Source organism: Orcinus orca, chromosome 1, assembly GCF_937001465.1.
Source record: "Orcinus orca chromosome 1, mOrcOrc1.1, whole genome shotgun sequence".
NCBI classification, from domain to species: domain Eukaryota; kingdom Metazoa; phylum Chordata; class Mammalia; order Artiodactyla; family Delphinidae; genus Orcinus; species Orcinus orca.
In genome coordinates this window covers 132,204,026-132,216,351 of record NC_064559.1, presented here as the reverse complement: position 1 = coordinate 132,216,351, position 12,326 = coordinate 132,204,026, and the positions used below count along the sequence as shown (strand labels likewise).

Here is a 12,326-nt window from a genome sequence, read left to right as displayed (position 1 = left end):
TGTGTACATACGTGCGTGCTCACGACCCTTATCTCTCTTGAAGTCAAGGTAGAGTTAACTTCAGTCATGTAGTTCTACTTTTGAAAGTTTTTTGTTTCTTTTTAAGTGAAATCTCAGAGGCAATAAATGGAGAAGGTCATTAAAAATCAGTTCAAGCTGTGATCTTCTGCAGAAGGGGAGGTGATGTCATATGACCTTTAAGGGTGAAATAAAATCTACATAAAGTGCAGTGTTCAGTTCCTCCAAAAGAGCTGAGATTGAAATTTAGACACGAAGGCAGAAAATAGGCAAAAACTCAAACTGTAGATTATTGATGACATCTATAAAGCTTCAAGCAGCCACTTGCCCATTTTCAAACATACTGTGTTAGGGAAGAACAATGCTATATAGGTTTGGCTTGCTTTGACACAAAAAAAGATGTGTGCATTTTCCTTGAAATTGGCATTTGGTAATATTTCTTCACTTTACAGAATTATTGTAACATTCACAGTGGCTGGAAGAAACCAACACTTTATAAATGACATTTGATTAGCTAATATTAACTTTTCTATAAACATTTATGTGGAAGGACAAAGAGGAGGAGGAGTAGTAAATCATCATGCAAATCATTGATTTCTATCTTAGCTCAGGCTGCTACAACCACTACCATAGAATAAATGGCTTAAACAACAGACATTTATTTCTCACAGTTCTGGAAGCTGGAAGCCCAAGATCAAGGCACTGGCAGATTTGGTGTCTGGTGAGAGCCTGCTTCCTGGTTGGTAGATGGCTGTCTTCACATTGTATCCTCACATGACAGAGAGAGGAAGCAAGCTGTCTCCTGTCTCTTCCTATATAGGCACTAATTCCAACATGAGGGCTCCACCCTCATGACCTAATTATCTTCAAAGGCCCCTTTTCCAAATAGCATCACACTGGGAATTAGGGCTTCAACTTATGAATTGTGGGAAGGCACAACCGCTCAGTCCCTGGCATTTCACTCAGCACCCCTGCACCCCATCATGTCCTTCTCACATGCCAAATACATTCTACCCATTCCAACAGCCCACAAAGTCTCAACCTCATTCCAGCATTGCCTTTAACATCCAAAGTCTCATCTAAATATCACCTGATAACAGTGAGAATCGAGGTAGGTACAATTCATCCTCAGGCAACTTCCTCTCCAGCTGTGAACCTGTAAAGCCAAACAAGTTGTGTGCTTCCAAAATACAATAGTGGGACAGGCATAGGATAGACATTTTGAAGGGCAGCAGAACATGCCACCCCAAGATATGACTGTAGGAGTTTAGGAGTCATACTACCCCAAAATATGCAGCTTTGGTATATTGACTATTTTGAGCTGTAGGCACTTGAAAAACAGCAAATATGGGGAAAAGCTTACTCTGCACTCCCCCTTATCTGCCTGAAGACAGATCCTCCAAAAGGACCTCAATTGTCATAAATCTTCTCCCCAGGAGTTTTATCAACCAGGGGAGATTGATTGACTCATCACAGTAGAGGAGAATAGAACATCAATCTTAACCATTGTCACAAACTCATCTGTTCATCTATTTATCTTTCCTAAAAATTATTTAATTATTTTGCTCCCCTAAAAGGCCTACTTCCCCCTCTTCTTTCCCTAAGATGCTACCTAATTCTGAATTCTAAGGCCGCCTGCTTGCACTACTCATTTTTCCCTGGTGTCTCCCATGTATATATAAGGCATACATGTTAATAAACTTCTGTTTATTTTTCTTTTGTTAATACATCTTTTATTAGAGGTCTCAGCTAAGAACTTAGAAGGGTAGAGGGAACATTTTTTTTTCCTCCCCCACAATTCTCATTCCAAAGAGGAAAAATAAGAAAAAAGGAAGGCATGACAGGACCCAAGCAAGTCCAAAACCTAACAAAACAAGTTCCATTTGATCTTAAGGACCAACACAATTCTCTTTGGCTTGATTTTCTGTTCCAGACCCAGTGGGGCAGCGACATCATGCCCACAGAAAGTTTAGGGTAGACCTAACATTAATCGACTTTTTCTTTTTCAGACAACTTTTCCTCTAAATGTTTTAAAGGATGGGAGAAAAAATCAGATCTGTTATTTTACAATGAAAATGGGACAACCTATAGCTCTTATTTTTGGTCTTGAATTTATAACCATTTTGGGGTCATGGAATCCTTTAAGAATCAAGTGAAAACTGTGACTAGTTATCATATGTTAAGGTCCCAATGAATTAGATCTCTTTGTGAATGCTCTATCTGTTTGAGAAATCTATTTAACTATTCCCGTGCTAATATCATACTATTTTTATTTTAAGATTTTGTGCTAAATTCTAGTATCTGCTAAGGCCAAATCACAGTGACCATTCTTTTTCAAAATCTTAATTCATTGAGAAATAGATGAACTTTTAAATAAATGGTTCTGGTAGAATTGAATAATCATCTGGAAGAAAACAAAAATAGACCCCTAGCCTCATGCCATCACAAAAATATGGAATAAAGATCTAAATTTGAAAAACAAATTAATAAAACTATTAGTATATGCCTAGAATTAGAGAGACACTAAGCAAGACAGGAAACCCGGAACCCAAGAGGGAAAGGTAGACATATTCAACTACATAAAAATTAAACATTCTATCTTGGCAATATCTGTTATAAACAGAATGAAAGAAAAAACCATCGTGGATTAGAAAAATATATTTGTCATACATGACATGTGACATATAATGCCACTAATATGAAAAGTATTAAGAAAAATGCAACTCAGTAGAAAAGCAGGCAAAGGAAATAGAAATGTACAGAAGAACCTGGAAAAAGCCAATAATTTATAACAACTTAAAACTCACTGGTTATGAGGATAATATGAAGTCAACTAAGGAGATACAATTTTTCATCCATCAGCCTGGCAAAATTTAAAACGTAATGCTGGTAACAATAATAGTAGATGATATTTATTAAGTGATTAGTATATGCTAAACACTTTATGTGGATTATCTCATTTAATGTTCATGGCAATGCTAAGAAGTAAATTTTTTTAAATTAAGGAAATAGTTCAGCTAGCAAATCGCAGAGCCAAGATTCAAACCTAGACAGTCTGGGAGCCCAAGCTCTGTTTCGACATGCCCCGTTCTGATGGGGAGGCCTGTGGCATTGTGATTTGTTACAACCTTTAGAAAAAGTAATGTGGTAATAGATATTAATATTAAAAAACTCATTCCTTTTGACCTGCCGCCCCCCCCAAAATAAAAGGGCCACTGTGATCCTGGCACTATCCGTTATCAATTCTTTGACTACTTGGTAGAAGTTAGGTGTAAAACCATGTGGGCTTAGCAGCTTTTTTTTTTTTTAATTTTATGTTCTGTTTCGTTGTAAGTAGATTTTAATCCCTGATTTTCTTAATGGTTGAAGATGTATTTTCAATTTCTGTTGCTTCTTGAATTGGTTTTGGAAAATTGTAGTTTTCCAGGAAATCATCTGTGCCATTTACTAAGCTTCTGTCTCCCAGATCCCAATCTTCCCTTCTCTACCTGCCTGATGATGCTGGTGCTGGGACTCTGCAAACCACCCCCAGTTACACCTGCTGACAATCACCAGTCCCAGGGATGCAATTCTTCCTACATTTATTAACTCTGTGTTACCTCAGTGTCCTCTCTTCACCTTTTCAGCCATCCAACACCTGCTTAACCAATTCCTGATATCGATTTCTCTCTGCTGAAATACCGTGTGACTTCTGTTCATCCAATAGGACCCTAACTGATATATTATCCATGTTGTCTAAGTTTTCAAATTTATTAGAAGAAAATTATTTATGGTGATCCCTTATTTATTAAAATCTCTGTAGTATCTGTTGATTTGTCCTTTTTCATTCCTAATGCATGCATTTATTTTTACTTAATTTTTGTCTATTTCTAGTAGTCTTTTAAAATAATAATCAGTTTTTGGCATTTTTCCTAATTTGCTATACTGAATACTCTTTCAACCTTTCATTGCCTCCCAATATAAGCATTTTACAGCTATAAATTTCTCATAAATTACTACTTTAACTGCATGTACGAATTTAGTATTTTAATTCTTCAAGTCTATATATTTTCTGATTTCTATTATAAGTACTCCTTTGAACCAGGAATATGTGTTTTAAAATTTCCAAATATATTGAGTGTTTAAAAATTATTTTCTTATTGATCTCTAAATTACTTGCATTATGGATAAAGAACTTGACGAGTATGATTAAGTTCTATGATATTTGTTGAGAATTCCACTATGGTCTATTAATGGTCAATTTTTATAAATATTCTATATGTACAAAATTCTCAAATTTGGGGTCACAGATTCTATGTGTATGCCCAGTAGATCAAGCTTAACTTCAGTGTTCAAATCTTCCATATCCAAATTTTTTTTATTTATTCGCTTCTGAGAATGATATATTAGTCTTCTACGGTGATGATGAATTTGTCAGTTTCTCTTTGTGATTCTGTCACTTTTTTTTCTTTAAAGTACTAGAATGCCAGGACATTCAAGGATGTTTCAAGGATGTTAACTGCAGTAGAGTATCTTGGCAAAACCCTTCTAAATGTTCATCAGTAGTAAATTGGCTGAATTCATTACATGAAATACTATATAGCCACTAAAAAGCATGAATTTGTTCTATATGTACTAACTAAAGGCAGGTCCATGTTAAGTGAAAAAGGCATATTTCAGAGTATGTATACAGTGTAAACCAAAAGAATTTCCTCTATTTGTGAACATGTATCAATATGTTTGCCTTAGAAAAAAGGCAGTTCCTCCAGGGAAGTGACTAGAGGGGGTGGGAAGAGCATTAACAAATAACTTTGTTTCATTTCACCTCCTTTAATGGCCACCTTTTACTTTGGCAATTTATGGAAAGTCTAGTGCAAAGGTGATGATCAGCGCTCGTGAAGCTTGATAGGAAGATATGCCACAAGAAAGAGGCAAGTCACAAATGTTATAATGTGATCTTATTTATTGTAGTGACATTTACATGTTGATATGAACATTAAGGAAATGTCTGGGAACATATTCACTAAATCAGTATTATTATCTCTAAATTTGAGGACTATGGAGGCTTTTTCATTGTTACATGTCTATTGTTTGCATTCATTTTATACATAAACTGTTTGCAAAAAAAAATAATTTTTTATTCAGTGTAACTACAAAAGGGCTATGGACACTTTCAACAAAGAAACTCAAAACTAGAAAAAAAGTCCAGACACATCAATGCAAAAATTTACATGCAATTTCAGGTAGTTAATAGACACTCTGAAGCTCATTTATGGATTAGCTAGGTTTCTGCTTCAGTAGATACAAAAAGAGTTTAACAGCAGAAAAATTGGTTGACCTGCCAATTTCTCCCTTTTTCCTCTGAGCAAGGAGCTGGCTCCAGGGCACAATTTGGGTACTGGACATTGGCTGGACTCTTATCTGTAATAAGGACTCCAACTTCGCTGGAGTGAGATGCTGCTTAAGCCCCTCACACTGCTCTCGCTGTGTGGACACCTGCCTGTGTGAGGTGTGAGCATGGGCCACTGGCCTTGATACATTTTTGGGTCTGTTTCTAACCATCTAGATCACTAATTCTCAAAAGGGGTGGAGAGGCAGGGATATGAGAGAGCAGTTTGTAAACACATATTCAATGTTATAATTTCATCTCTGATAGTAAAAGCTATTCTTTTCATAACATAAATGTGTCTGGTGGGAGATATGCCACATAGAACTTTAGTTCCAGCGAGGTGAGAGAAGTAGCTGGGAAAGTAAGCAGATTATTCTCTTTGAACCACGCTTAGGAGGCTGAACTTTATTCTGAAGGCAAATAGAGGAATTACTTAAAGGCTTTAAGCTGGAAGGTGACATGACTTGAGGCTGTTCGGGACTCCTTTGGCTGCGCGGTGGAGAGAGAGTTGGAGGGGAGTAGGCTGGGAAGTGGGCTTGTGCAGTGATTCAGTTTAAGAGATAACAGGCCTTGGATTCCGGGTAACAGCAGGAGGAGAAGAAATAAGTGCATGGTTTGGAGAAAGAGATACTCTAAAGATAGAATAAACTTGGATTTATTCATTTGGGGGTGTGAGAACCAAAAAGGAGTCCAGAGAGATTCCCAGGTTTCTGGCTTGAGCAGCTGGTAGATGGTGATGGCGTATTGATAGAGAATGCTAGAAGTAGCACTGAGGTGTTTGGAGGGATTGGAAATAGTAGGTCCAAAATACGTATTATTTCTCACTCCGTGCCTCTAGGAGATTGACAGAAAGCCCCTGAGCGGATTCCAGGGCTGACCCCCACTTCCAGGTCTCCTGCCATGTTTTTCTGAGAAGAGTAGCAGCTCCTGCACGTCCCCTCCGGTCTGTCTACCCCCCCACCTCTGCTCTGTGAGCCTTCTTCGCCCTTCCCCTCCCTCCTCCTCGTCAGCACAGTCGTAGCGGAGGATAAATTTAGGAGAAAGGCACAATGAACAAGGGTTATATCAGCCTGAGGGTAGAATTTAATGATGACCAAACAAGACACGTATTAATAATTGATATATATCTTTTTATTATGCACAGATAAAGGACTTAAAACTGTGGTTATCAAAACTATACATCTAAGCATGTTCATAAGATTGACGACATACTGAACAGAGAAAAGAGTACAACAGGGGTGCTCAAACTGGCCACAGGGATTTTCAGGGTACTCTTTTTACCCTCATAGATGATGAAAAACAGCAACAAAATCAGGCTCATTCAGGAAAAACCAGAAGAGAGAAGTATTGTATTTGGAAACTGATAATAGTCCTTTTCAGAAAAACATCTGTCAGTTTCATGAACAACCCCCAGTGAAAACAAACAGGAAAAAAAAATCACACTCACGAGTCACCCAACAAAATGTGCTCTGTTAACACAATCAGCAGTACAACCATCACTCAAATCATGAGGTAGTTACAGTACAAAAAAACCGGCACGCAGGTGCACACACACTCACAAGCACGCCCACAACAGAACACACACAGGAAACGGGTTTACAATCTCATTACAGACAAGGAAAAGACCTTTTGTTTTGTTTAGAAAATGCTATAGAAACAGCTTACTCAGAAGGAACCTGACTTTCCAAATACAGAGCAACGGGCTGGTACACACCACACGGTGAAAAGCTATAGGGTATTAAACAATCTGCCTTCGAGTTTAGGGCATTTCAACAATAGCTTTAGCATCAAATAAATAAAACAAAATGGCCTCTGCAAATGAAGGGTGTAACCTGCAGAAGTAACAGAAGACTTTGCAGATAGAGGAATTTAACTGGAATATAAAAACAGTTTTAAAGAAACCTGTAGGATGTATTATAAAGTAGAGCTTATACTTTGTATTAAAACTGTGAAATATGAAGCAACTGGAAATGCTGTAACAGGAAGCTAGGGAGAAAACACAATTTTTTAAAAATGTTCACGTTTTAGAAACATTTCAGAAATACTTAATGATGTTCACTCTGCAATTAACACAGGATTGGGTTTCATCAACATGAATTTCTTGATCTGAATAATACTTCTGGATAGTAAGACCCAAACAAATAAAAGTTGATTTCTTCTTCTCTTTCTTTTAAAATCTTTTGGTTTGCACCCATAAATTTGTAAATTAATTTTAAATTATTTATAAAATCATCGGCAATGTAGCATCTCTCTCAAAAATATACATTTAAATATATTACAAAAGGTTTTAACCCTGTCCATCTAAGAATTGGACCTTTTAATACCTCTTAATAGTTAATCATCTTTTTAACAGGATGGATAGGGATTTTTAAAAAGCAAAGAACTGATCAAAAGAATTCACAGTAACTGAAATTAAACATTTCATATGGAGTAACTTAAATTTATCTAAAACACTTAAATATATCTTTATACACAGATTTTTGTAGTAAAATATAGCTATAAGTGACTTAAAGACTCTAGTCTTCTTTGAAGACATCTTTAAACTTTTTTATACATGTAATATGCTAAAACAATACATTCTGCTGAAGGTTAGGCAAAGCGCATTATTTTCAAACACAGGTAGCATAATCTAGGTCCTCCACTCATACCTTTATGTTAAAAAAAGTTAACTGAAGGCAAAAGTTTTTCTAATCTCCTATCTTCATTTGTCTGTGAAAATCTGCAAAATTATCAACATAGATAGCCTGGAAATCTTAGCCCACAATCTGTTTTGATTAAAATCATCCTGATTGAATGTCTATAACTATCAAATCAATCAGAGCATGACTCCATGATGGGTTAACGATTGTCAATCTCTACCTATTTGCCTTGTAGACACTGCCCTCAGGTCTCCGGTGACATCAACATTTCCTACTTAAGATTCCATTCACAGAGAACCAGGCACAACTTCCTTATTTTAAGAGCAGTTAGATTTGCTTCTGAATAGTTTGGGGGTAGAATCTAGCCTGTTCTATTTGTAGACTTCTGAGTTGTTTGGGAGAATTCTGGAAAGAGAATAATATTTATTTCCAATGAAGTTACCTTCAGGAGTAAATGATTTGGCATGGACATTTCCCTCCGGCATCTTTTTTTAACATAGAGGTATCAGTTGAGCTTATTTTAGCTGCAAAGTGGTATCATATTATTCCATTTTAATAAAATTCACCTCAAATTCTTTTTGAGTTTTGGGGGTATATTGAAGGCAAGAGAACTAAAGCAATCCAAATGAGTGTCTTTTTCCGTATCTCATCAGTTTCTTGGCAGAACTGGTGACACTGTTCAGATAACCAACAGTCTGCCATACATTTGCATCTTACAAGAGCTTGGCGTTTACAAAAGGGTCTAATGAAAAGGCTAACATGTTTTGCGTGGAAACACTAATTCTCTCAAATATATTTAAGAATAAGTTCCAACTCTGAAGGTGTAGGACATTTTTAAAATGGGAATGAATTTTCTCTTCTTAAACTGAAAAAAACCAATGTGCCAAATGACATATTATATACTGGTACTGGTACATATATCACTGTGCAAATTCCTCCTCAACTTTACAACCGAATTTTGCCCCCATTTACACATTAATGTAATAGAACACATTGTCATAAATGGGCACAAATCTTCAGTCTCGGATTTTGGCCATTTTCAATTTCTATATGCCTATAAAGAAACGCAAAATTTACATTAAGACATTTTTGCAGTTGGTGTGTGAATGTGGGGAGAAGGAGGAAGCTGATAAGGAAATCAGCACTGGTTTTGGCCCAGGGCACAAGAAAGGAATGTTGCCTTGAGGTGTGTCAGGATGCAGTCCGTGAGGGCAGCACCGATCAAGCCGACACTGCAGTCCCCACGAGTGTGGCAGCAAGGTGAGAAGTGTGCATCCAGAAGGTGCAAATTAGAAACGGAGGAACACACTGAGAAAGTCTCGAAGCATTTCTGTTGTTTTACATCTTGGTTCAGTTATAAAAGAATCTTTGGCCACATCTACTCACTGGTTCTACCATCTGGCTATTATCCTTTTACCAACCCTTTGCGTCTGGGTAAAACGCAGGGCTCCAAATTACGGATGTTCTTACCTGGACAAAGCAGCATTTTAAAAACTGGCATGTGTTTCACATTGAAAACCCCCAAGCCTGTGAGGGGCTGGTGGAGAAGGCCACCACCTTAGCTTTCTCACATGAATCTAGTGTGTTACAGAAGCCCAGGGGTCACATTTATATTAGCCCTGGGTGGGGGGTGAACACAACAGGTGATCGCTATATTGAAATTCACTCTCTTTACCAGGGACCCACAATCTAGCCTCCCGAGTCTGGAATCTGGGCCCAGGCGTGGGCTCCCAGTCCTGCCCTTGGAGGTGGGTGGGGCAGGCTAGGCTGTGCTGCTGCTGGAGCAGGGCGTGCTCTGCGTGCTACCGATGCTGTGCGCAGCGCTGCTGTTTTCCGAGGCTGGTGGGGAGGTGGGGACCTGCTGCCTTCCTGCAGTCTCTCCTGCAGTTAATGAAGAAAAGGGGTGAGGAGAGATGCATGTTACACATGGGCACTTCTGAAAAGACCTTTTTCTCAGTTTTTGTTTTATCTTAGTTAGTTATTTTTTTAACCTCTTTTTTGGAGTATAATTGCTTTACAATGGTGTCCTAGTTTCTGCTGTATAACAACGAAAAGCCCATTTTCTCTGATGTTCTTCTCATCCATGGGCAGAAGCAACTAGACCAAAAGGCCTTGTACCATAGGCTGTTCTGCTTGTGGGTATGTTATTTTCCTTTAAAGCCTCTTGCATGGGGAAAAGAGAACTGATTTCAAGCGGACTGACAGTTAATAGGGGCAAAGACCCCTGATAGTTGAGGACGAATGCCCAGGATTTCAGTGCCTGCAACCTTTGAAGACCACCATCATCTGTACTGTGTGATCCAACTGACTAGCACCTGTATTCAGGAAACACCTCCTCTCATAAAGGTATCGTAGGGTTCGGAGAGTGAGACCTTTAAACCGTAATAAGAGAATCTTGGCAATTTGGAGGCCTTTTTCTGAATACCCCTGGTCGAAATAGGGGTAGGGACGGCTAGGTTTCGCCCTAGCTACAGCGGAGAGAGCACCGTGCACGGAGCACATGACCCGCCTGAGAAATGGAGGTATAGGAGGAGCCTGCTCCCAGAAACACCTTTTGAAGAAGGGGCTTAGCTGTTGCACAAGGGGACTGTGGTTGCCAGGCAACAGCCCCTCCATTGGGAGGTTTACTGCAGGGTGCAGCTGAGCACATCAAGCACCCCACTTTTCATCACACACCCCACTGCATGTCAGCAAAGCCCATACCTCACGCCAAGTGCGCAGGGCTGTGGGGAGGCGGGGGAACCTCGGGTCACACAGATGGTCTGCATTTAGCACTGCAAAAGGCTCTAGAGCTGTCTTTTCTTCAACAAAACTGGCCTCAGGGCAGCCCTCAGACACTGGCTCTAGGTAGGGAAAAGTGATCAAGGCTCTCTGATGACAAACACTGCATTTTCTTCGAAAAGTCAAAGCATCAACTCCGTACACTTCTGGTCAGCGATCTCCCCACTCCACTGTGGGAAGCCCCAGAGGGCCAGGTCTGTTTATGAACGAGCCTCCTCTTTCCTGTCAGGCAGAAATACACAGCACTCCGCAGTTGATAAGCAACCCTCTGGCCTCTTCCTTAAAACAAAACACACCAGCGAAGGCTCTGCCCTCCAAGCACAGGAACTTAGTCTGTTACTTCCATTCCCCTTTTGGGGCCCCTCAAAAGCCTCTGCCAAAACAGCAGTTCTACAAAATGTAGAAGCAGCTCATGCCTCTGGGTCTGGTTACAGCTTTCCCTGTCACCCACTTATGAACCACACGGCTACAACACACATTCTGGCCTCAACCTCAGGGCCTTGCATATGCCATATGCTGTTGCATATTTGGCCCTTGCTGTATTTCCTCTGATTATCTATTCTTCTGGGATTGGTGGGATGGAGAGGGGAGAGCAGGTCAATATTCCTCAGAGACAGAGAAACAATGTATTTTTCACTCTTCTTTTTTTTTGGCAATCTATATTTTGGACCCTTTCCAGCATTACCCTCTACCCTTCATGTGTGCATTTAGTTAAAGGTGGGGAAGTTTGCCTCAATGACAGTGACTTTCTGCCAGAAATCCACTTTCCCCAGAGTGGGAACTTTATTTCTAAAAGGAAATTAAATCTGTTAGCTATTCTGAATTATGTCTACCCCCTCCCACCCCCAAAAAACCCCAAATCCTCCAGAGACTAGAACAACTCATGATATACTTTAAAAATTCAGCCCCCTTACAACCCACATGTTGAAACATACCCAGCTGGATTCTCAGGTTATCAATTAGCAGGACTAAAGTGGCTGTATGTGAAGCACATTTTAAAAATATCTTTTCCCCATTTCAATAAAGGATCCGTCAGAAAAGCAGGCGGTAAGTCAATATACGCCACCTCCCTGTTTTGGCTCACCTGGGTTTCGTTCGTTCAGCCTGATAGCAGCTAAAGCAAGATGGCTTTGGCTGTTCTATTGACAGTGAACAGGTTTGTCTCATCCCAAATGTGACATGTGCTTGATTATTCACATTCAGGAAAAGTGCCAGTACTACTCCCTGCCCAGGAAGTCTGAATATTTGCTTTCCGATGTTTATTTGCCAAATATAATTTGTTGTCATGTCAGTTTATTTTAATCATTGCCCATTAAAAAGGTCTTTCAACTTCCAGAGTTTTGGAAACTCTTGCGCTGCTAATACAAAACACCGTCCAAAATGAAACCCCAAGCAAAACAAAACAAAGAAGTCCCCTATACTCAAGACTACAGGCTACATTTCACCAGGGTGGACAAGTCAACTTAACCTAATAATCTGCTGGCTTTGAGAAAACAGTGTGCCAAGGAGTACCTTTTGGA

General features: G+C 39.3%; 1 protein-coding gene across 10 annotated transcripts in view; it reads right to left on the bottom strand.

Moving 5' to 3' along the window:
• Positions 1-6,495: 6,495 nt before the first annotated feature.
• TGFBR3 (transforming growth factor beta receptor 3) overlaps positions 6,496-12,326 on the bottom strand; it is a 205,649-nt gene continuing 199,818 nt past the window's right edge. For 9 of the 10 annotated variants that reach the window (XM_049714200.1, XM_033432561.2, XM_049714218.1 and 6 more), the window contains one exon: positions 9,754-9,906. In XM_049714200.1, the coding sequence (XP_049570157.1) occupies positions 9,788-9,906 (119 nt within the window). In that variant the 3' untranslated portion in view covers positions 9,754-9,787. Of the gene's footprint in view, positions 9,907-12,326 lie in introns of all 10 variants that reach the window. The other variant, XM_004263020.3, reaches the window with a different exon arrangement.